This window comes from Seriola lalandi, unplaced genomic scaffold, assembly GCF_002814215.2.
Source record: "Seriola lalandi dorsalis isolate HSWRI2012SDOR001 ecotype SW California unplaced genomic scaffold, Sedor1 jcf7180002054449, whole genome shotgun sequence".
Classification (NCBI taxonomy): domain Eukaryota; kingdom Metazoa; phylum Chordata; class Actinopteri; order Carangiformes; family Carangidae; genus Seriola; species Seriola lalandi.
This window is the reverse complement of record NW_019525002.1, coordinates 111,395-134,806: the sequence shown is the minus strand read 5'-3', so window position 1 is coordinate 134,806 and position 23,412 is coordinate 111,395. Positions and strand designations below refer to the sequence as shown.

Genomic DNA, 23,412 nt, shown 5'->3' with positions numbered 1-23,412 from the left:
TTGGCGCTGCTAATGCGCGCGAGTTTTCAAAGTGGGCGAGTCCTCTGCTCTTAAAGAGGACGTTCAGTCGGCTAACCGTTGCTAGTTTTGTTCCTCACAAAGTTTCCTACTAGGTCAGAAGCATGTTATGGGTGTTAAAATTTTACTGGCTAACGAGTCTTTGATCAAACGTATTTGGCGTAGGTTTTTCAAGGCATGACCAAGTCGTTTTTAAGTCTTTGTCGGGCTCGTTGTTACGTTGTTGCTAAGACAAGCTAACATGGCCAGGTTAACGCTAGTTCGCTAGCGTCAATGCTTTGTACTGTGAACAGTAATGTGGCTGTTTAATAGAGTTCATACATTTTAACGTCACACAAGTAAAGGAATAAGCAGCCAAACAAAGGAAACATCTGTCCCATGTTCACAGGTAAGCTGTGTGTCTGTTTTGACTGGTTAAATTTACGCTCACCATCACATGATCCTAGGGCTCGGAATAGTTGTTGTTGTGTCTAAGTATGTTACCCCTTACCTTAACATGAACCATACCTTGTCTTATGATGCTCAAAATAACACCAACCTTACTCTAGTCATCTCTGCTTGCTCCCGAGCCTTGGAGGCTACTATCCACCATCTAATATTTAGAGCGATCTTACACATAGTTGCTGCTTGTTTGTGATTTCCCTCCTATAAGTTAAATTCGTTTTTATCTCTTTTCCCAGCACACCCTACACACCAGCAGGCTGTGCATCATGTCTATTGATTTTGACAGTGCTGCTCTTCAAACCCAACACGAAGAGGAAGAATACGACCAGGAGGACTATGCAAGAGAGCAAGAGGTGCAGCACATGTAACTACAGGAGTGTATAGTTGGGATAACATTTCTATTACAATCATGTTTGTGTCTTGTGGTTGTGTGCCGTTGTGATTTGTTAAAACTCTCCAGATTGCTTGATCAGCGGTAGTTTCTTGATTTTACATATTATCAAACAGCAGTGCACTATCCAATAGGTCAGATGACAGGATATATCCAGGGCATCATGAAATAGTGGAGAGATAACCTGTGGTATATGCAGTTCTCAACGCATCATTTACCTCTACTTAAGTGATATCACAATTACTGGCTGCTAATGTACATTGTCATGTTTGTGTACTTACCAAATGGTGATGTTCTCTTTTGAGAACCTTAAATTTATCAAGTTCTTATTTGTTTTTCTGAGGTAGTATTGTTGTTGTTTGGGGAAGCATTTGAGGTGTGCACTGTTTGAATTTCACAAGCCCGGCCAGCTTCACAACTTCACAGGCATGTGTTATTACTTACGCCTACAATCTGTTGCGCCATGAAGCTGAGCTATTATTGGCTCAAGGAAAAGTCCTCCTCCCAGGTGTGTCTCACTGAAACTAGCTCTGCCCTGTGGTTTCCCTACTTTCGCCCTATTTAGGTCACCTTTTTTCTGTGTTTGACCCCACTAGTACATGAGTAGAGCAAGCATGAAGAAACTCAGAAGAATGGTACTTTGACTATTGATTCTTAAATGGATTTCTTTCTTTGGTATAGCCTATTTATTATGCACAAGTTGGCCAAGTGGAACATGTTTTCTACTGGTAATTGGAATGTTTCTGCTCCAGTTAATCTTGCTATATGTTTTGTCCAAACAATGGAGTTCTTTGGGAGCAAAACATAGCAAAGCCGCTGGGAGCCGACAGCATGCCAGGCACGTTTTGGATGTTTCACACAGAAGGTCTTCAGTGCAGACAGATTAGGCTAGAAGGTTATCATGTGGCTTCACAGCTGAAGCAGAAGTGCCTCTTACCTCTTGGATAAATAAGTGGGATAGTATGGGTCCTTCAGTTGTGGACACAGTGGAGGATTTGAGGAATATTCAACGGTCCTTGTGGGAAGTAAGTCCAGCTGGCTCTGCTTGTTCCATCTCACAGAGCTGGTTTTAAAGCAAGCCTGGTCAGTCTGTTACTGACACAGAGGAGAGCTCTCCTTTTTGTTTTTGTGTCAGAAAGAGCTAAGATGTTTTTACACCGAGGCATCTGAAATGACTTAAATGATTTGATTATGTAAATCGTTAGCAATGAGTTTTCTGTCAGTCAACTAATCGAATAATCGTCAATTATTTTTAGCTGTTTACAGAATGAGATATACATACTTACTGAAAAATTGCATGACACATACAATAGCAAGATGATTGTGCACATGAAGTCCTGTGCAGTATTTTTATCAGCTATATTGAGCTGTATTCTTCTCAAGATAACAGAATCTCACTTCTGTTTCTCATTCTGTCAGGTGTTTGCTATTCTGAGATTTTTTTTTTCTAGTTCTTTGTTACTTTATAACTCGGTTGCGGAGCAACCTCGGTGACTCATTTCCATGTGCTGTTTTTCCACAGCTGCACAAACTGCTCACAGACCTGCCTGATGACATGCTGGAGGACAGCAGAGACTCCTCCTCTCCAGAGCTGGAGTACTCTACCTGCAGCAATAAAAACACTGGCAACAGGTAACAAACATGTTGCTGCTGACACAAAAATAATCTCAGATTTGGAGAATTCAGGCTGTAGTTCAAGACAAGCAGCTATAACATGACCGTATTATAATATTTATGTTTGTTTTTTTTTTGCCCTCTCTACTCAGCCCACAGTCCACATGGACTCAGCAATGGTCAAATCACCCAAGGCCAGTCTCTCATGAACAGGTAGGATGTTAGTTTGTTTTCACTGATAGATCTTTTGTTTTCTGAACTTGTAAAGAAAAAAAAATCACTTACTGTCAAGGTCTCTTTGAAGAACTATGAAGCTGACTATGACCAAGGCCTTCATGATGACTACACTTATGAGGATGATGCTGTTCAGATCAATGGACATCGGAGGAATCCTCAAAGTCAACCTCCGCCTCACACCTGGAACCAGCAGTCAGAGGATCACCATTTCACCCAGGGAGATTGTACATACACTAGCATGGGCACAGAGAAGTCTACAGAGACCAATGATTTCTCCACAGATGAGTATGAGTCCAAACCATACCCTCAAGGCACTACTAACCACGTCGAATATAACGGAGAAGTAGGATACAGAGACAAGCAAAGCCATACCAGAAACCATTTTCAGGTGAGTGGACTGTTTCATCATTGCAAACTGATAAAATAACAGCAGGGTCCTACACGTGTTAAAGATACAAATTTCAAAATATTTGGTGGTTCATTGCAGTGATGGCTGAACTTGGTCAATTGGTTCATGCTTGTGTTATTGAACGCCTAATATTTTTGTTTCAAACATGCTCTGTCTTTGTTTTTTGTCCTTGTTCCTCTGAATTTAAAGCCTGGAACTGGGGACAACACTGTAAATCTGTACAAGGCCAGCTACAATCCTCACCATCCTGCCCATCAGCCAAAGATGTTTAACTCGCAGGCCGCTCACCAAGGTGGCCAGTTTGACCATCTGCAAAGAGAATTCCTTGACTCGACACAACGTGAGTCTTATGGTCTTGATTTTAGTTGCTGGATTAAAAGCACATGACTATATAATAGCTGAAAATAGACCTTTAGGTAATTTGCTGAACTGGATGAGAAAAATCTGTTCAAGTGAAAAATCAGAATCTGGAGTATTCTGTTGTTTGCAACTGCCATTGTCAAATTGCCATTGAGCAATACATTTACTTTACACTTTAGTTGTTCTATGGACAGCAGTACAAAAATTAGCTTCTTTTGACTCAGAAAGGCTGTGAAAGTGAGCCAAACTAAAAACAATGAGCCGTGTTCATGTACCAGCCATAGCAACTATCATGAACCACCGTGGAACAGTGTTATTTCAGATCAGCAAAGTTGCAGTTTGCCATTGAGATTCATCCGCCTAAACAAACCTGAGATACTGCACAGTAATCTGAGGGGAAACTGTGAGCTCAGTATTTAGTGTCTTTAGTGACTTCCTAAAAAATTCCTTGTGTAGCGTTGTTAAAGGTCAAAATTTGTCAGAGATTGTTCCTCTTATATTTCTGTGTCATGTGGAGGTTATTCAGTAGCTTTTGTAGGCTTAATACCCAACCTTTTTTGGATGTTATTATCCATCAAGATGTATAGACATGAAGCTCTTGGTTGATTGTTCCAGTTCACCACTGTCAAACTGGAGGCCATTACTATTATTGTATAACATACACCCTCTCAAACAACATTGCTAAAAGTTAACATGTCTTCACACTGTTTAAATAAGGGCTAAATGACTGATGTGTTGAATCGAAATGTTGTGCTGTGTTTCAGAAACTGCTGATAGAGAGCAGCTCGCCCAGCTGCAGATTTTAAACCAAGCTCATCAAAGGCAAATTGAGGACTTGGAGCGAAAACTGGAAGATTCAAGGCGTAACATGAGATACCTTGAGCATCAGTTCGCAATCGTCAAAGGTATTTTTCACTCTGTTTTTACCTTCAAAATTAGAATGAAAATGAATGAAATTTCCATTTATTACAGAACAAAGCCCATGTGAAGTAATGATACTTTGTGATACTTTAAGAATTGAAATGTAATGATGTTACATGTTACATGTAGGCTCACCTGGACTTTGAATAAACTTAAATAAAATTTGAATAAATCATTCACTATAGGCGTGGAAGAGTTATGAGGGAGTCTTTAATCATTAGTGTTTGACACTTTACAAATATGTTAAGAGCTGGCTGTCTATCAATATCTATTATTAAGTGGTTTATTGAGAGTAATAGATGGAAATGAAATTGGATGTCTTCACACAGTTAAATATGTGCCCCCTTGTGGCTGTTGAGAGAAACAGAAACAGTCAATCTTGTGCTCGTCTATTGTGTTCTTGTTTTTTGGGTTGGATGTACTGCCCCTGGAAATATTGTCATTGCCATCAACAGATGAAAAGGATGGCCAAGCAGTAAGTCTAAAGGAATCAGGTCGATTGGTTGAGGAGGCCAAGGAGAGGGAGGTTCAAATGCAAAACAAAGTGAAGGCTATGGAGCAGCAAATACAGGTCCTTACTGAGAGAGACCACGAGGTAAGTTTTTTGTTTTTTTGTATCTTCTTAATTGTTTAAAGCAAAATAAGACATAGTATGCAATACATCAAGTTATCAGTAATTTCATTAGGTTCAGTGCAGGAGATGAATCGGATGCAAATCAAACTACAACAAAAGTAGTGTCAACTTTACAGAATTTAAAAGTCTGATAAAATAATGATACACAATGCATTCTGAAACAGACCTAAAGTGCTGACTGAAACAAGCAGATAGCATTAATATCTCTCTTGAAACCCTTGATAAAAGATGTTTATACTGTACTTTTACTTTGTTTGCAGAACATGAAGAAGCAGAGGGTGGCAGAGGCTGCAGTGGACAGCATGAAGCAGCAGATGTTGGAGCTCTGTCGTTCTGACACCCTGTCCAGAGCGCGGGAGCAGCATGACAGGGACCTCACCATCATACGGGAGCAGCATGAGCTTGCACTGTTGGCCCTGGAGCAAAAGCTTGACTCTGCTTCTCAGGCTCTGAGTGAACAGGTCTGTAGTTTTTCTGTCACCGGATGCAGCAGTGTAAAATGAGATTAATCAGTCAACAGGCTATCCATCAGACATAACAATGAGACATCAAATTTCAAATAATGCCAAGATATTTCACCTGCAGATAGAGCGTAAGTAAGTGTATGTTGACAGTGTTGTTGTATTGTTGCTTCCAGACTGATGTCGGTCTGAGGTTACGAGAGCAGGTGAAGCAGCTGGAGCGCCAGAGAGAAGAAGAGCAACTGGAGAGAGCCAGAGTCATCAACGCCCTCACTCAGCGCCTGGAGGAGAGTCAGCAGCAATGTGCCAAGCTACTGCAGACGAGTGAGTGAAGGGGTCTATGCGTCAACATTAACAAACAATATCTATGCACATATTTTTACTCTGCTTGAGTTTAAATTATATTTTCTTGTCTGTTGTGCTTCTGCTTTTTTTCAGGTTCAGTGCAGGAGATGAGTCAGATTCAAATCAAACTCCAACAGACTCAATCAGCCAAGGCACTGAGTGAAAACATGAACAAAGGCTTACAGGTTTGTCCTCTGATTTTTCTGTCCCAAAATGAAACCACTCTGAAAACATCAATCAACAAAAACATATATACTTAAACTTGACTGATGATCTTTTAAACTTTTTATTTCACATTTTACCCTGAAGGAGGATCTGGCTGATTTGAAGGAGCAGATCACTCTGTATGAATCTGCCGTCAAACACGGTGTCATCACATTAGACCTGAGCAGTGACTGGGAGAACCAGCTGTCTGAATCCTGTATGGATTTAGGATTGAAGAAAGCAAACAGGAAGAATGGCACGCTTCACAGGTACGCCATGATTGTAGAGAAGAGACACTGTCATCATTACAGTACCTCTGATTCTCTTTTCACAGGCTGTGTCCTTTTGTGTTTGTAACATGAGTGCTAGTATTTACTGAAACTTTAGGATCACCACTGGCATCAATAACCATTCAAATCAGACTTTCCTTACTGTTTTGTCAGCACTGCCTTGGCTCACCTGTCAGACTCCAAGCTGCCCAAGGACGAGGCTTTACGGCTGCTGCGAGTGGAGATGCAGCGCTGTCTGGGCAGTCTGAAGGGGAAGCGGCAGAAGATCAGTCAGCTGCAGGAGGAGCTCCAGCACTGTCAGAGCCAAGTGAACGAACTGCAGACACAGTTAGATGAAGCGAACCTCAGCTCTTCGGTGAGCCCCACCCCACCACCACCACCCTCATGAACAGATATAAGATGTAGTGTTGAACTGCCGACTAAGTCATTTTACAATAAAGAGGTTTGCTTTCAAGAGGGAACTAAAACTTGCTATAAATGACATGGTATGAGAAATGAAATGGCTGTGATGTAGACAGTGATCATAGGAAAAACTGCATTTTCTGTATGTTCGTAGGTCAGAGAGAAAAGCCAGATGAAACCTTTAAACTTGACTGGAGAGTCTCAGAAAGAGTTGGTGAGACTACAGGAAGACAAGCGACACTTGCAGGAACAAGTGGAGGTTGGTTGTAGTTCACTGTCAAATTAATGTTCTTTGTTTTTCGACAAAATCGTGAAAGATTGTTGTCCTGTCCCAATTGTAGGTGCTAGAGAAAAAGAATAAGGAGCTGAAACAGAGTGAGGAGAAGGTGAGGTCTGCCAACTCAGAGCTGTGCACTAAGATGAGGGAGATGATCCAGGATCTGGACCAAGAAAAGCAGGAAGCAGCTGAGAGGTAAAGAGGATGGCAATTGGTTTACAATAGCTGTTTTCTTCAAGGTGTGTGTATCGATTCATATAAACAATCTTTGTTTCTTCATGAAGATCTGAACGGATTCATCAGCAGCACAGGGACGACGTGGTGAACCGGGTCAAAACGGAGCTCATGCTGGAACGTGACACTCAGGTTGAACAGCTGACAGTGCAGCACCAGCAGCAGGTCCAACAGTTAGAGTAAGTCCTCAGCACATGGGAATTTCAGTCGACTGCAAGCCTTTGCTACTTGCTGATGGTGTTTACTGCTCCCTATACAGGACCCAGCTGTCTGAGGTCAATGATAAGATGTTGGCCGTACAAGAGTGTTACATATCTGTCTGCAAGGAGAAGGACATGCTTGAGGAAAGAATAAGGGACGGGGAGAAGGAGGAGGCTTTGATCAGAGAAAATGAGGTTTGTGAATAAAAGATCCTAAAATGTCAAAAGACACTGCACATGGTTCTTACGCTTATCAAACCAGCATTGAAACAACATTCAAAAGATCAAAGTACACTATTGTAGGGGAAATGATTATTATACCTTATTATATTAGTAAGGTACAGATTTTGTACATGTGAACAAAGCGGGGATGCAAAGCTTTTACTATTTATTTTTTGACAATTTGTTTATTGCATTGCTGTACATTGTATGTCACATCTATTCTGCCGTGATGAAGGTGCCTGTATCCAAATTTAGATTACCTGTGGACTGAGAATGATTTATGATTGATTGGTCGTTATTCCCAGGAAAAAATGAGAGAGGAGAGTGGTACAGCTGTGGAGAAGCTGAGGGCTGAGCTCGAGGCTCAGCATCAGGCCTCAATAAACCAGCTAAAAGCTCTCTGGTCCAAACAGAAGGAGGATGAGATCCAGCAGCAGGTGAACTCCCATGTAGCCTCGGCAAAGGCTACATGGAAGGAGGAGCTGCAAAAGGTATGATTTCCCATAATCACTGTCCAGCTCTCCTCAACTCCCAAATGGAAATTTCACTTCAGACCTGAATGTTTTTCCTGCTTCTGTGCTGCAGATGGAGACGACCTGGACCCAGAGGCTGGAGGAGGCTAGGAGGGAGAAAGACAGAGAGACAGCTGAGGTCACCTGTCAAACAGATGAGATTGAGGGCGGCAGTGTGACAATTACTGCCGAGGAGCTGGACTCCAGGCTCAGTGCCCAGAAACAGCGGCTGCAAGTAGAAGCCGACAAAGTCAAACGCAAAACTGTGGAGGAAGCCAGGAAACAAGCCCAGAGAGAACTTCAAGAGAAACACCTGGAGGACATGGCCAAGCAGGTCACTGGATTGTCTTTATAATACATGTACCAATTAGCTTTTGTATGTGTGCCATCAATTGGAAACTAGATACCCATAGCATTAGACTCGGTAAAGCTATTTTCTACCCATATTAACATGATATTTTACTGGTTTCTTTTTATAACTCTCAGCTGGCGACAGCCAGGCATTAAGTTTTAGGGTTGTCTGGCCATCTGTCCCATTCTTGTGACGGCGATAGCTCAGTAACACCGTGTGGGAATTTATTCAAATTTGGCACAAATGTTCACTTTGACTCGAGGACGAACTGATTAGATTTTGGTGGTCGAAGGTCAAGGTCACTGCAAAACATGTTTTTAGCCATAACACAAGAATTCACACAACAATTATGACAAAATTTCACACAAGTAATAAATAATAATATTTTATATGATTCTGGATAAACAGGGACGTAAACAGCAGTCTTTTCTGTCCCCACACTTTCATGTGATCATTCCTCTGACTCATGCCCCTATTAATTGAAAGGGTCAAATTTAGTAGTGGACATATGTGTTGGTGTTACAGGTTGAAGGTGCAGTGACCAGGGCCTACAATCGCTGGACTGAGGATTTGACTTCATTACCAGAATACCAAGTGTGTCTCCAAACAGAGAGGGAGAAATGGGAACGACTACAAGAAAAATGCACAGAACAACAGGTATGACATGATAAAAAATGTCACTGCTGTCATTTGCCTTTTTTTCTGTTGTGATCATGTATCTTTCTTTAAATGTCTCAGGTGTCCCAGGCCCTGAGGAAGGCAGAGGAGCAGTGGCATAAGAAACACAAGAACCAGCTGGAGGAGCAGAGCTCTGGAGCGCAGAGGGTGGAGGAGCTCCAAGAGGAGGTAGCAACTCTCCAGAGCCAGCTGGAGCAAGTGAGAAGAGAACAAGCTGCCCTGCTGAAGGCTGAGCTGGCCGGAGCTAGGGCAGTGTGGAACCGAGACAAACAGCAGGAGATCTCGGTCATTCAGGTTCGTAGTGAGCGGGTGTACCAAACCAAGCTGCAAGACCAGCACAAAAAGCTGGAGCAGGCTTTGCAGCAGTCCAGAGAGGAGGCCGACCTCCAGAAGAAGGAGCTGCTCCTGCAGATGGAGGCCAAGCTTCGGGAGACTCTGAGGGCTCGGGAGGAGGATTGGAGTTGTCAGCATGCAGAGAAAGAACTGACCCAGAGACAGCAGATCAGGGATGAAATATTGGCAGAGCTTCAGACTGGACTGGCAGAGGTCCAGGCACAACTTCTCAGAGACCCCAAAACAGATCAGCAGGGCACTGAAAGCACCAGGAGGACCAGTGGGGCCACATCAGAGACAACACTAACACACATCATTCAAACATCCTGCAGTGACATTGTCAGTAGGGTAATATCCCAGGCCAAGACGGAATGGAAGAAAGTGAGTTGTTCTTGGATTATCTGTTGTCTAAGGATGAAGTAAGTGGTGTTATCTGTTAATGATAGTGGAGGACTGGTTGCCATGATTAAGTTCTGTAGCATTTAATTAGGATTCATCTGTATGATTTTGTCTCTGATGTGGTGCAGTGATTGAGTTGCTTCTCCCTGTCATGGTTTCATTTCGGTCCCTTCAGATAAGTGAGGAGAGACTGAGTCGTGTGCTAAAGGAAACTCAGGAGCAACATGAAAGAGAAATCAACAAAATGCAAAGTATGTAATGTCACAGTGTGCTACTTAAATACATTCGACATGCAGTACACAATGGATTTGATTGACAATAGCAGAGTTCCCATCAACAAGTTTACTCAACAATATTGTCCACCGTTTCCAGGCTCTTTGTCCCAGAGGAAGGAGCAGGCTCACTGCAGGAAGGAGTGCACTGAGACTTTGAGCAAGTTGCAGAAGAAGAATCAGGAGCTCCACAGACACTTGGAGAAAGCCTGTCGTCAACTCCAGCACAGCGTTCGAGAGCACAAAACCGCCATGCAGCACCTTAAAGGTATATTTCTTTAATGCATTTAAAATGTCTCTCTAAATGACATTTCAATAGATTTACTCAACTACATCTGTGCATCCGTGTTGATGGGACACACCACTGTTTCTTGTAGATGAGCATGAAAGCAGCTTACAGAAGGTAAAGGAGGAACATCTGCAGCAGATAGACGAAGTGAAGAGAGACAAGGAATCCTCAGGGTTTGTGTTTTTATCATTTCTTAGCTTTGATTTAATAAAGTCCATTTGAATGAAATATTGTTTCACTGCGTAGTTGCCCTCATCTATTGTTACATCGTTAACCATTTACAAACGTTACAGAAATGATAGATCTCAGTGCCATAAGAGTGGAGTTATCAGGCTGCTTGTTTTGTCCAATGCTTTGACACCTGACGATACTCAGTTTATTACAAGGTGAAACAAAGTTAAGCACCAAATGGAAATATCTGCTGATTATTTTCATGTCAATCAACTAATTGATTAATCAACTAATCATTTCAACTATAGTCAGATTATAATTTTACAAGCATTTTGTATTCATGAAACCTGACTTCAGTAGGTAATTGTATGTAACTTCTGCTGTTCAGTGAAACTAAAAACAATGTATATGAACAAGAGGCTTTTATTTGATATATAGATTTCCTTTGTTCTTTTAAGCTCCAAGATGAGCACAGTGGCATTAGCATTCATAGCTACCATTAGTTGTGGTAATGAATTTCAGTCAAATAACCCCTACAGATTTAATGTTTTTGTTTACAGGACTTCTGATCACCAGCAACATCTTCAGCAGGGCCTCGAGGAGATGAAGCAGCAATACTTGACGACTGTAGAAAAGATCAGAGGTTGGTGATGAGGCTTTTCTTTATTAGTTTATAATTGTTTGTAGGGGGATATCTGCGTGGATTTACAGTATTCAGTGTCATGGACACCAGAATTATAATACAATATAATATATTTGTGATAGAGGGAGTCAGTGCTAAGACACTGTTGACCGTGGTTTTGTGTATCTAGAAAGACTTCCACTCACATGTACCTGGTAAAGAACAGACTGTGACTGTGATTGTGTTTTTCTTTTCCGACAGAAGACATGCTGCGTTACCTTCAGGAGAGTCGGGAGCGAGCAGCAGAGATGATCTGCATGGAGGTGCAGAGGGAGAGGCAGGACACTGCCAGAAAGATGCGGCGTTATTATCTGACCTGTCTGCAGGAGTTGCTGCAGGATGGAGGAAAGACCACAGGGCAAGAGGCCGTTACTGTCTTTAACTTGTTTGCTTGCTTCATCATGGCTTCTCGGGCTAATTGTATTGATCTTCCCATCTTCTGCAGAGCTGAAAAGAAAATAATGAATGCTGCAAGCAAGCTGGCGGCCATGGCTAAAGTGCTGGAGACGCCTATCAGAAGTAAATCTGGAAAGAACTGCAGTTTACCAAGTGAGTCCTATTGTACAGAACTCCATTACTGTGGATTCTTTTTCTCAAAATATAAATATGTTGTTGATCTGTGTTTTCTATTGGCATATTGTTCCACAGCTGTATCCACCACTGGCTGCCCTCCAGGTAGAAATGCAGGTTTCATTAAGAACCTGTCCACACTACCTGAGTTTCCTGACATCGGGGCAGAGGGGAGATCCCACATGGAGGAGACTTCTGCTGACTCTGAGCAGAAACCAACTGCTGCACCCAGGACTAAACCTCTGAGACACCAGGACATATCTGCATCTGCGAAGGAGGAGGCCTCAGTGGAAGCAGCCATGAAACCCCAAACCGCAGCTCACAAACACCTTCGCTCTTACAAACCTCAACAGATGGAGTCTTCTCATCAGGTGGCTTCTCCAACCCAGGTGGATTTTGTCACCGCATCTGTGATGAGTAAGAACAGGGAGCTTTACCTGCAGGGAGGAGCCTCCAGCACAGCAGTCAACCGCCTGGACTCAGAGCAACAGAGCAAACCTTTCCCCGTCCAGGAGGCTCCTGTCAGAGATGAGAAACGTACTGACTGGAGCATGACCAGTAGTGACTCGGACACAAGCTTCCAAGTCCCTAGACTCTCCTGCTCAGGGAGGAAAGTAGAACCGGTGAAGCCGTTTTCTGTCTCTGCTGCATCGGCCAGTGACTTAGGAGAGTTTGGTGGCCTCACTCCAGACGCGTCGGACCTGACAATTTATAATGAGATTGCCCAGAAGACCCCTCGCACCCAGACTTTGAACTTTCCCAGTGTGAAGATGAGCACACACAGACAGCCCACCCCTGGCTCTGAGGCCGAGAAGCAGCAGGGAGTTTGTTCCAGGCCTCTGTTCTCCGAGTTGAGACGGCGCCAGCAGGACAGCGGCTTTGACAGTCCGTTCTACCAACAAAAATGACAAAGTGAAAGGGCAGGTATCAGGTTGGAAGATGAGGTTGGAACTGACTTGACTATTTCAGTTACGTTACCAAATAGTGCCTTTTTAATACAGTGTATGAAGTTTACATGATGCCGAACTTTTGCCTTCATAGTTGCTTGCTGTGTGTTTTTGTCTGTGTTGTGTTACGATTGTTAAAGGAATAGTTTGACAGATAGTCAATAGACCCTAACCCAAGGGAAATACAAAAGTGGATACCACTCTTACTCTATGTTTGTATGCTAAATGTGAAGCTGCAGAGTGCCGCTGTTTCCTTAACTTTGACTGGACAGCTAACCTGGTGATGTCCAAAGGTACAAAATCCACCTCAAAAAAAAAACTAAACAAATGAGGCATGACATTTATTTACTATTTCTTGATTTTAAACAAGATTTAATGAAAAGATTTATGTCGAGATTTAAAGATAGAACTTGTTACTTGGTGAGGTTCACAGGGACTGGTAGGTGGATTTTGTTACCCTTGTGCAGAGCCATGTTTGCAGTTTCCCCATGATTTCATTGTTTATGCTATGATAAACCCCCTATAGCCTCACAATGGTACTGATATTCTCATTTAACTGTTGACAAGAAATCAAATAAGAGTATTTCCCAAAAATGTCAAACTATTGCTTTAATGCATAGTTTGTTCCAGAGTAATATTTGCATATTTCTTTTGGCCCCTCACGGTCCCTGTCACATTTTAGCCTAGCTTTAAAAATACAGCTGCAGGTCGTGGTGCTGAATCTCACTGACAGCAGTATGATCTGGGTTGAAATGAGTAAACAAGGGTTTACTTAGGCTGTCAGTTACATCCAAACCAGGAGCAGTGAGCCAAAACAAAATCTTGCTGTCAGAATATTTAGTTTCAGTCTGGAGTATTTGATGACTCACAGTAAAGTGTTGATAATGAGTTCTTGGTGTTCAGGTGTTTCTTGTGCATCATGGATATCTGCAAATGCTTTCAGGTCTAAAGTCGCAGCTCTTACCACACTGTAATTTTTAACTTGTGACACCCTGCATGAGAGATACTGGCAGCGCCCCATTACAGCACTAGATAAGGTGCTGGTTCATTCAAAGCTCAGTCACTCTGCTCCGTTCTCTCTCCGGGCTTTAGACTCCTGTGTATTTTTGTTTTTATACTTTTTTTTATTTTATATCACATTAAGGAGATATGCTGTGTATAGATTATAAATGTTTTTTTATTTATATATTGCTTTAATTAATTTGAATAAATCTTATAATTTTATTACAAATTAAGAGGGAATAATTCATTTGTCATAGGAGCTGAGCCTTGCCAGCAAACTGTTGTTGTGATGCATGATCTGAAAATGTAGTCTTAGTAATGTCTAATGGTTCAAGTAAAATCCTGTTTACTATATTTAATATGAAACCAAAACCTCGTTTTGTGCAGAGCTTTTTTTTATTTATTTTACTAACTATTTGAAGATCACGTTTCAATTTTTAATTTAAAGGACAGCAGCAATAGTTACAGATCTGAAACAATGGGTAAAAATCATTGACAGAAACGAAACAAGTGGTGTATACTCTGTAAATCAATTATCCCAAATCCCACGGTGCTCCAGTTATTTTATAACTACTTTGTAAACCCCAGCCCCTCTGAGAGTGTGCGCTCCTCCTCTGCAGGTTTTGCCCCACGACCTTCTTCAGTGGTAAAAAACTCCAAACGCTGGAGGTTCCTCACTGATGAACATGTTCGTCTCGGTAGTCTTTGCAGTTGCAATTGTTTTGCTCGGACTTTTCTTCCGCTTTCCTTACTTTATCCAGGATGTCCAATACGTGCTTGCTAAATTGAAAGTGCGGCGCTGCTTGTTAAAGTACATGCAGACCAACTTCACCATCCTGGAGCGGTTTCTAGAGGCGGCGAGGACGCAGCCGGACAAGCCGTTCATTCACTTTAAAGATGAAACTTTCACCTACCGGGACGCCGATGCTCTCAGCAACAAAGCCGCGAGAGTCTTCCTGCAGAGCGGGCTCGTTAAACAAGGCGACACGGTGGCGATGTTAGTCGGAAACGAGCCGATGTTCGTGTGGCTCTGGCTGGGCCTGGTGAAGATCGGATGTTCCGCTGCTTTTCTCAACTACAACATCAGATCCAAGTCCCTGTTACACTGCTTCAGCTGCAGCGGGGCCAACACGCTGGTCGCAGCTGCAGGTAAGAGCTGCATCTATGTCTCCTCTCTCCAGTGGCGGGAAAACTGTTTACACCACACTGTGAAAAGACTTGGAAGTAGAAGTCCTGCACTGAGGTGTTTCATGTAGAAGAATAAACGTATTATCACTAAATGATTCATTTAAGCTGGTTTATCAACTTAATCTATATGAATACATTTTATTTTATCAATCTAACGTGTATGTATTTTTTATGAAAAGTCTTCTTTCTTAAATCTTAAAAAGTGCAATAGTATAAAGTGACATGAAATAGAAACACTCACATGAACTACCAACACATCAAAATTGTTCTGTGCATGTCAAGTACAGTACATAATGTCCTCAGTTCCCTTCCAACACTGGGTGTCTCTCTTTCTCCTTCGTTGCAGGACAACAGGGTTGGGTTTATGTTACGCAACATGTAACTTCAGTTCCCTTTGCAATAATATTATCACATGTCGGTATCATCAGATGAAGAGCTGATTTTGTTATCATTTGCAATGCGCAGGATAAGTGTGCCACATGACACTTCAAGAAACAATTGCCTGAAAGTTGTTATTGTGTTGAAGTCAGTCTGACTGAAAGCAGAGGGAGAGACGAATACAGAGAGGAAGTCTCCTACCTGCTACATGTTGACAACACAGATGAGCATTGGTAGAAAGTAACTACATGGATTTACTCAATCGCTGTACTTGTCGTGTTTCCTTTCTATGCTACTTTATACTTCTACTCCACTACGTTTATTTGAAAGCTTTAGTTGTCTGTTATTTTGCACATTAAGATGTTAGATATAAAACATATGTTTGACCAGCTATCGTTTTAAAGATTAAACCTCTGGTTCCCAGATATTTTGACTTGTGACAAAAAGCAGTGTTTACTTGTGGCTCCTTGACACGTTTCACATAATGTATCAAAATCATACGTTTCTGCTGAAGATAACGATGAAGACATTTTTTATTAGATATTTCTTAATCTTCTTAAGTCTGTCAGCCGCAGTGAACATGTTCATTTGGTTTTATTTGCAGAGTTACAGGATGCTGTGGAGGAGGTCCTGCCCAGTCTGTTGGAGCAGCAGGTCAGTGTTTACATCCTGGCTGACGGATGCAAAGCTGCAGGTGTGGAGAGCTTCAGAGAGAAAATGAGCCAGGCGTCCTCCGAGCCTCTATCCAGGGATTTAAGGTCACATTTAACCTTGCAGAGTCCGGCAGCCTACATATACACATCTGGGACAACAGGTGAGCTACTGCAGGTGCCAATGTGCAGGATGCAACAGTAAAAGGAAGCTGTACACACACACACACACACACACACACACACACACACACACCTACCTACCTTCTGGCTCCTCTTCACCAGGTCTCCCTAAAGCAGCAGTGATCACTCATGCCAGACTGTGGGTCATGTGTTGGATTCAGCTCTTAACAGGAGTGAACTCTAGAGATGTGATTTACGTCAGCCTCCCTCTGTATCACAGCGCCGGCTTCATGGGTGTCACCGGAGCCATTGAGAGAGGTACGCATACTGTTTGGTAATATTTTAATAACATCTTCGATTTTGTATTTGAAGAGATAAGGCTGGTGTTATTCTATATTTTCCTTCTTGTCAACAAAATGCAATGAATAAACCAAAACCAAAGTGCACTAGTCTGTCTCTCAATACTTCCCAGCTTTCCTAAATTGTGTGTGGCGTTCACCCCGAGTCCATCAACATCTACAGAAATGGTTGATTGAAAACAAGGTTAAATAAACTCCTTAAACAGCTGGGTGCTCTTGTTTTTTTGTTTGTTTTGTTTTTTGTCGTGTGTAGGTATCACCGTGGCTTTGAGGAGTAAATTTTCTGCCTCTCAGTTCTGGGACGACTGCAGAAAATATAACGCCACTGTCATACAGTATATAGGTGAAACTATGCGTTACCTGTGCAACACACCAAAGGTACGTCGGTGTGCTGTATGTCGCAGCACTAACATCAACGAGTCTGACACATTAACGGTCACCAGAAATAATAAGAAACCTTTTCTTCTTACTATTTTCTTTCCCTACAGAAACCCAGTGATCGAAGCCACAAAGTAAGACTTGCAATAGGCAACGGGATTAGAGCAGATGTGTGGAGGGACTTCATAAGCAGGTTTGGAAACGTTGAGATCAGAGAGCTTTATGGAGCAACGGAGGGGAATTTTGCTCTGCTGAATTACAGCGGCAAGATCGGAGCTATTGGGCGAGACACCTTCCTCAACAAGGTAAAAGTCCAGGTTTCATTCTGCATTATGAGGTGAAAGGTGTCAATCAATAAGTAAGAATCAATGTGTTTTGTTTATTGTCTTGCAGAGATTTTTTCCTCATGCTGTGATCAAATACAACGTAGAAAGAGGAGAGCCTGTGAGGGATTCATCTGGTTTCTGCATTGAAGCCGACAAAGGTGTGTTAGTGCCAGTGCTGTAGACACAGAAGTCTAATTTATGTGTTTTTCATGGAATATGGTTACACTTTATATTTTATAATTTCAAGTTACACGTAGTTACCTGAACCTGTAGTTTTTAAAATCAGTGTCCCTAAATGTGACAGTTTTGAGGCCAACAAGATTGAAGAAATACATGAATAAATAGATTAAATATAACAGTTACTGGAATGTATCCCTGGTGGCATAAAGATAGAGACTATTATTATATCATATATAGAAACTCAGGGACATACAACTGGTTTTAATGAATAAAGAATTGTATAAAAAAAAAGAAAAATATTCAAATAAATTGAACAGAATCTCTTGGTTTTAAAATGATGTTTGGGAGGAAGAGCTGCTTCGACTTGTGACGGTAGTGTTTCTAAAATTCTTGCTATCACCCAGGTACCTTTCAGCATGGTGGTTTCTGTACATGATTAAAGATACTTAATCAATTTTATACCTTCCTTAATTAGGCTGGATTCCTGTGCTCTACACTGCCACTTAACAATTGTACAAGAAGTGAATGTTTACAAGGCTTAAAAACACTTTTCATGCCTCTGCTTTAAGTGTCTGTCGTACATGACTCCATCAAAAATCTGGTTTCTTTTACGCTAGAAAAGAGTGTAACCTCATACACACACATACAGGAAAACAATACATTTAATGACACTTTAAGATGACTGCCCTCAGGTGAGCCTGGACTCCTGGTGTCTGAAATATCAGTGAGGGCTCCGTTCTCTGGTTATGTGAGAGACCTGCAGCAGACGGAGAGGAAGAAGCTGCATAATGTCTTCAAGAGAGGAGACGTGTACTTCAACACCGGCGACCTGATGCGCATCGATGAGGATCATTTCATCTACTTTCAGGATCGGGTTGGAGACACGTTCAGGTGAGTTCATCTTTTGTTTCAGGCGAATGCAGCTGAAACGTCTGAGCGCTCACAGGCTTTAAGGTTTTTATTTATTTATTTTATTGTCAACAGATGGAAAGGAGAAAACGTGGCCACCACTGAGGTCGCTGACGTCATCTCGCTGGCTGGCTGCGTCAAAGAAGCCACTGTGTATGGAGTTAAAGTTCCAGGTAATTCATCTGCAATAATAATAATCTGTTAAATTTTAGAAAACAATGACAAATCGTCCATCACAAGATCATAAAAGCCAGTTCGCTGTCTTCAAAATCAGGGGACAAGGGAATGTTTGGTATTTTTTGTGAATGACTTTAACAAAACTATTAATTCTCTGTCAATCAGCGAATGATGAATTGTTTTTACTCTAACATACATGTTCCTTCAGATATAGAAATATGAAACTTTAAACAGATTAATAAAAGCTCACATCATATTTACCTGAATGGATTTTCAGCAGAAGCTTGATTATCGTTTTCCCTCTGATGCCCTGAACAAGTCAACAAGCCCAAAGTGAAGAGTGTTGACAGTGTAGTTCAGTCACAATAATGTCACATAATTATTTTAGACCTGAAATGAATAAGTAGCTGGTTCATTCGGGGGTTCAGCCTGAATTTAATAACAGACCAACAAGACTTGTCCTATTTCACAATGTTCAGCCTTCTAATGCCTGAATTTACACAAACAGTTGGTTGTTCAATAGTAGTTCTTAGATGTTCTTTGTCATCTTGTAAAGTCAGTAAATATCTTATGACCACATCAGATTTACCAAGTATCTGCCCCCAGGTGGTTGATCAGTTGAACTAAACTCCTAAGAATCACTACAGGGTGGAAACACAGAGTGAAGTTAAGCAAGAACGTCACCGTTTGCAACATTCAACTAGAACAAAGGCAAACAAGACTCATCGTTTCCACCCATGTGTCGAGCAGCAAGTAAAAAGGCACTGCTCCTGCTATAAGCTCAGGCATCGTGGACCTTGACCCAGTTTCCCGTTGGTGCCTATATTTACACTTTGTTGGTCAGTTGAAGTCAGTGTCCTGGTCATAAACTTTGACTTCATAAGCAGACAAGGACCAACTGGATGCATCACTAGTGTGAGACTCTGTGAGACCAGACTGGTGAGGAGTAGCAAGTTCATCCTGGCTTTAAAGTCGTCTCAGGGTCCGATCTTCACGGGCTCTCAGAGGATCCCACCCTTGAACTCGGACGCAGGTTGTGTAAAGTGGTAATCAATCAGAGGCGGCAAAGGAAGGACATGCAGCACAGAGGTCTAAGTTCAAAACACAGCATGATAATACCCGTCACATATTTTCTGTGAAGAAATGTGAATTGCAACACGTTATGGCAGCTCAGTTCACAGTCAACCTGAACTGAAAGAACAATGAAAGCAAACACTCAACTTCATTTGGACTGCCACAACGGTTGATCTAAACAGAAGCAGCCAACGGTGTCCATCATGTCCAGTCAGGCTGAGCGCCAACACTGATGCCGATGTCCGACCACCAGCTTAACTTCCATAAATCTGGATTGCTCGCGGATGAAAGAAAAGATGATCAAAATCTGTTTAAGAGAGTCTGAGATCTGCTGACACTCTGAAGGTCCCGCCCCCACACTGTTCACATATCAGAACTGTGAAACAGTCAATCAGCGATCAGCCGGGTGTGTGGAGCTGAGAAAACAAGATTTTACCTTTTTTTCCCATTCCTCACGCAAACCACAAATGCCCTTTGAGGAGAGGCTCCTGCTGAAACGTGTGCTGTTGTCACAACTTCTCGTCTTCATGTTCCTTGCTTTTCCAAAAACACTGGGTCCTGCATTTCCCATAGTGTAACTGGTCTTTTATTAGACCTTCCCCGCTCTGTTTAATGTCCACATCTTTCAACCCCCACACCCCTAGTTTGACATCATCAGGGTTATTTTGTCCTCCAGTTTCATCACTGGCTACATATCACCACTATTGACTAGTAGTAAACTCATATTAATGTGTAAAATTAGTAAACTGCCCTTTTATGAACAATAACGACAAGGCTGCTGGTTATCGTTATGTCACTGAACGCACCATGGTTTATGTACTTTAAATGATGAATGCTTTCCATCAGTAAACTAGTGCCTGTGGCTTTGACTCTTCTCTGCAGGTCAGGAGGGCAGGGCTGGGATGGCTGCCGTGACTTTAAGAGACGGACTGAAATTTGACTCTGTGGATGTTTTTAAACATGTTGAAAATTTCCTGCCAGCCTACGCACGACCCCGTTTTATGAGGATTCAGGTACCTTTACTCCAGTCATCTTTTTACAGTGTTCACCCGTGGTGTTGGCATTACTTCTTGTTTTTTCACCCAAATAATTCACTGCACTGTGACTGTTGCAGAGCTCTTTGGACGTAACGGGCACGTTCAAGCATTTGAAGGTGAAGCTGGTGGAGGAGGGCTTCAACCCAAATCTAATAACGGACCCAGTCTACTTTCTGGATGAAAAAGAAAAGAATTACATCCCACTTATGATGGACATATTCAATGGAGTAAATTTAGGGGAAATTAAAATTTAAAGTGATTTTCACACCCCCTCTCTTTTTACAGGGAAAATCCACCTGCTCGCGCTGTAACACGTCACCAACCCCACCTGAGATGTTCAATGCATCTGAAGTGTTGTGATTTATCTTCACCGCTTTACGTCTGTACTTCCACTTCAGCAGTAACTGAAATGCAAATGATTTAATTCTCCTCCAGAGGACGTGTTTGATCGTGTTGCACTGAGCCGTGAGGTTGACACATTTACTCTGCACAAGTTCCGTGAAACTGCAGCTTCAACCGGAGCAAGAAAGAAAAAAAAAACAGCGCTGTGAGCGTCTCGTTCAAACGGTTTGTTTCTCGTTGCAATGCATTCTGGTCTGTTGAGGCTTTTGTCAGTGTATGCAATGCTGTCCTCTTTGTATGATTGTTGCGTGTGTGTCGTCACGTCCCTCCCTCTCTTTAAGGCTGAATGATATAAGGAGTGATATAATATCTGCAGGTTTCGGTGTGTTTGATATTTTCTGCTGTCTTTAACACACACTCCTTTACATTCTGCTTATTTTTTGTAAATATTTGAGTCTGTTAATTTCAAATAAAAAATCCTTTGGCGCATTAACCTTGGCCCTAACTTTGGTTTGTGACAATCAGCAAACTAGGCGAAAGTAGACGGAAGCTTTCTGATGCGACAGTTTTCATGCGTCACACTGGCTTTGTAAAACATTGGATTTAATGAAAGTATTCCACTTAAAATAATAATTGTAGTCAGTATTGTTGAGTGTCTCCTATCGATCCTCCACTTGGCTAATGCAGTTTTTTGTGTCGTCATGACTTTGACCTGGCTGGCAGTGTGGATTTAGGGATGCAGCAATAGTCGACATTACAACAGGTCCTGGATGGACTGCCAATCATTTTTGTACAGACATACATGTCAAAAACTTTACATTAATGAAATATCATTCATCATTTTATCACAACCATATTACAGTTTTCATTATTAATTAATCATGTGTAATGTTATTGGAGTTTACACTGTCTGTTGGATATAGCAGTTCGTTTAAATGACCCCCATTGTTTAGATTTAAGATTTAATTGATTTACTGGGAATACGGTGATTTATTAATAATGAAAATGATCATTGTCTGCTACCCTGCTCCACACAACAAGAGACCCTTACCATTTAACAGGAGGCTTAATTACTGCATTTACTGCACAGTTGGATCAATAACATCCCTGGCAGTCTCACAAAAACTGATTATTAGCTTCACTAAAAGTGTCTGCAGGGAGACAGCAGTGTAGGATGTTTGTGTTATTTCTGACCTCCCTCTCTCTCTCTCTCTGTGTGTGTGTGTGTGTGTGTGTGTGTGTGTGTGTGTGTGTGTGTGTGTGTGTGTGTGTGCACGTGCACGCTCCTCCCCATAAATCAGTAGACAAATACAGTTCGGTTTACGGAGTACACGCCCAACACTGGCTCAGATTGCGGATTTCTAATGAGAGTTGCCAGTTCCCGTGCTGCTTTGTGACTCTTGCTATAAATGTATTTCAGTCTTCTTGCTCCCGTTGACACGTAAATCCTTTTTTAAAAAAGAATCAGGGAGGAAATGAGCCGCAGTTATCCGTCACAGCCTGGTGGTGTCGCAGGAGCAAATCAGTTTGAAATGCAGAGCTTCTCTCTGCATCTTTTATTGAATCTCTTTTCTCTCTGCCGAAGATGCTTCGCAGAGGAAGCATTTTAAGAGAAGAAGAGGTGGACGATAGCTCAGGACAGTGAGATAAACATGAAGATGAACGAGAGTGAAATCAGTCCAGAGTGGACGTGGAAACACCAGATCTGGCAACTAGTAAACATTCCGGAATGAAGGAGGGGTCAGCTGCGGGCCGGAGCCGAGCGCCGCCCCGGACAAGCACAGGGTGAACTTTGTCACAAATTTCAGTGAGCTGCCGCTGCTCCCCACCTCCTCCGTCTTTCTCTGACAGATGCGTCCAGCGTAGTGCGCTCTGCAAGATGTACATCTGGTTCACCGTGTTAGCCGGACTGGCTATTCTGTCCTTTTCATTCCTCAAAACATTTTTCCCGTACTTTGGCGAGGACTGCGCGTACATCCGCAGGAGCATCAAACTTGGCGTCAGGCTTTTAAAATACAAGAAAATCAAACCCTTCTACAGCATCTTGGACTGCTTCTTGGATGCAGCGCAGAGGCATCCCGCTAAGATCTTTCTGCACTTTGAAGGTCGTGAATATTCATATGGCGAAGTGGATAAACAGAGCAACAAGGTGGCCAGAGCTCTGCAGGCTGAAGCCCGGCTCAAGGAGGGGGACTCGGTCGCCTTGTTTCTGGCCAACGAGCCCAATTTCGTTTGGACCTGGCTCGGTTTGGCCAAGCTGGGCTGTCCGGTCGCTCTGCTAAACTTTAACATTAGATCCAAGTCTCTGCTGCACTGTTTCTCCTGCTGCGGGGCCAAAGTGATCATCATCTGTCCAGGTAAGACAGTAAGATGTTAATCAGTCTGTCAGGGGCGCAGAGAAGGACCCTGTGCCCCCCCCCC

General features: G+C 42.3%; 3 protein-coding genes across 5 annotated transcripts in view; all 3 read left to right on the top strand.

Annotated features, from left to right (window-relative positions):
- Positions 1-62: 62 nt before the first annotated feature.
- Positions 63-14,099, top strand: cep152 (centrosomal protein 152). 3 transcript variants are annotated; one of them, XM_087175337.1, is made up of 28 exons: positions 63-406; positions 699-815; positions 2,376-2,485; positions 2,620-2,680; positions 2,772-3,092; positions 3,303-3,453; positions 4,238-4,378; positions 4,850-4,989; positions 5,289-5,489; positions 5,666-5,813; positions 5,928-6,019; positions 6,144-6,307; positions 6,482-6,683; positions 6,885-6,989; positions 7,072-7,202; positions 7,292-7,420; positions 7,501-7,636; positions 7,969-8,154; positions 8,249-8,509; positions 9,053-9,184; positions 9,266-9,919; positions 10,113-10,188; positions 10,310-10,477; positions 10,587-10,671; positions 11,230-11,312; positions 11,553-11,709; positions 11,797-11,900; positions 12,000-14,099. In XM_087175337.1, exons 2-28 carry the CDS (start codon positions 729-731, stop codon positions 12,827-12,829), a joined length of 5,055 nt encoding a protein of 1,684 aa, XP_087031463.1. In that variant the 5' UTR covers positions 63-406; positions 699-728; the 3' UTR covers positions 12,830-14,099. The 3 variants fall into 3 exon arrangements, with proteins under 3 accessions (XP_087031463.1, XP_023266883.1, XP_087031464.1); XM_023411115.2 differs by having other exon boundaries at positions 2,760-3,092; XM_087175338.1 differs by lacking the exons at positions 63-406; positions 699-815 and adding an exon at positions 1,437-1,878 and having other exon boundaries at positions 2,760-3,092.
- Positions 14,100-14,506: 407 nt separating this feature from the next.
- On the top strand, positions 14,507-21,484 carry LOC111658547 (long-chain fatty acid transport protein 2-like). Its single transcript, XM_023411123.2, has 10 exons — positions 14,507-15,019; positions 16,041-16,250; positions 16,372-16,527; positions 16,822-16,946; positions 17,057-17,251; positions 17,340-17,430; positions 18,145-18,343; positions 18,437-18,534; positions 20,495-20,625; positions 20,727-21,484. Exons 1-10 carry the CDS (start codon positions 14,551-14,553, stop codon positions 20,901-20,903), a joined length of 1,851 nt encoding a protein of 616 aa, XP_023266891.1. The 5' UTR covers positions 14,507-14,550; the 3' UTR covers positions 20,904-21,484.
- The window catches only part of slc27a2 (solute carrier family 27 member 2), a 9,433-nt gene continuing 6,970 nt past the window's right edge, over positions 20,950-23,412 (top strand). Inside the window, exons 1-2 of the mRNA XM_023411109.2 lie at positions 20,950-21,216; positions 22,577-23,348. Coding sequence (XP_023266877.1) covers positions 22,871-23,348 — 478 coding nt within the window. The 5' untranslated portion in view covers positions 20,950-21,216; positions 22,577-22,870. The remainder of the gene's footprint in view (positions 21,217-22,576; positions 23,349-23,412) is intronic.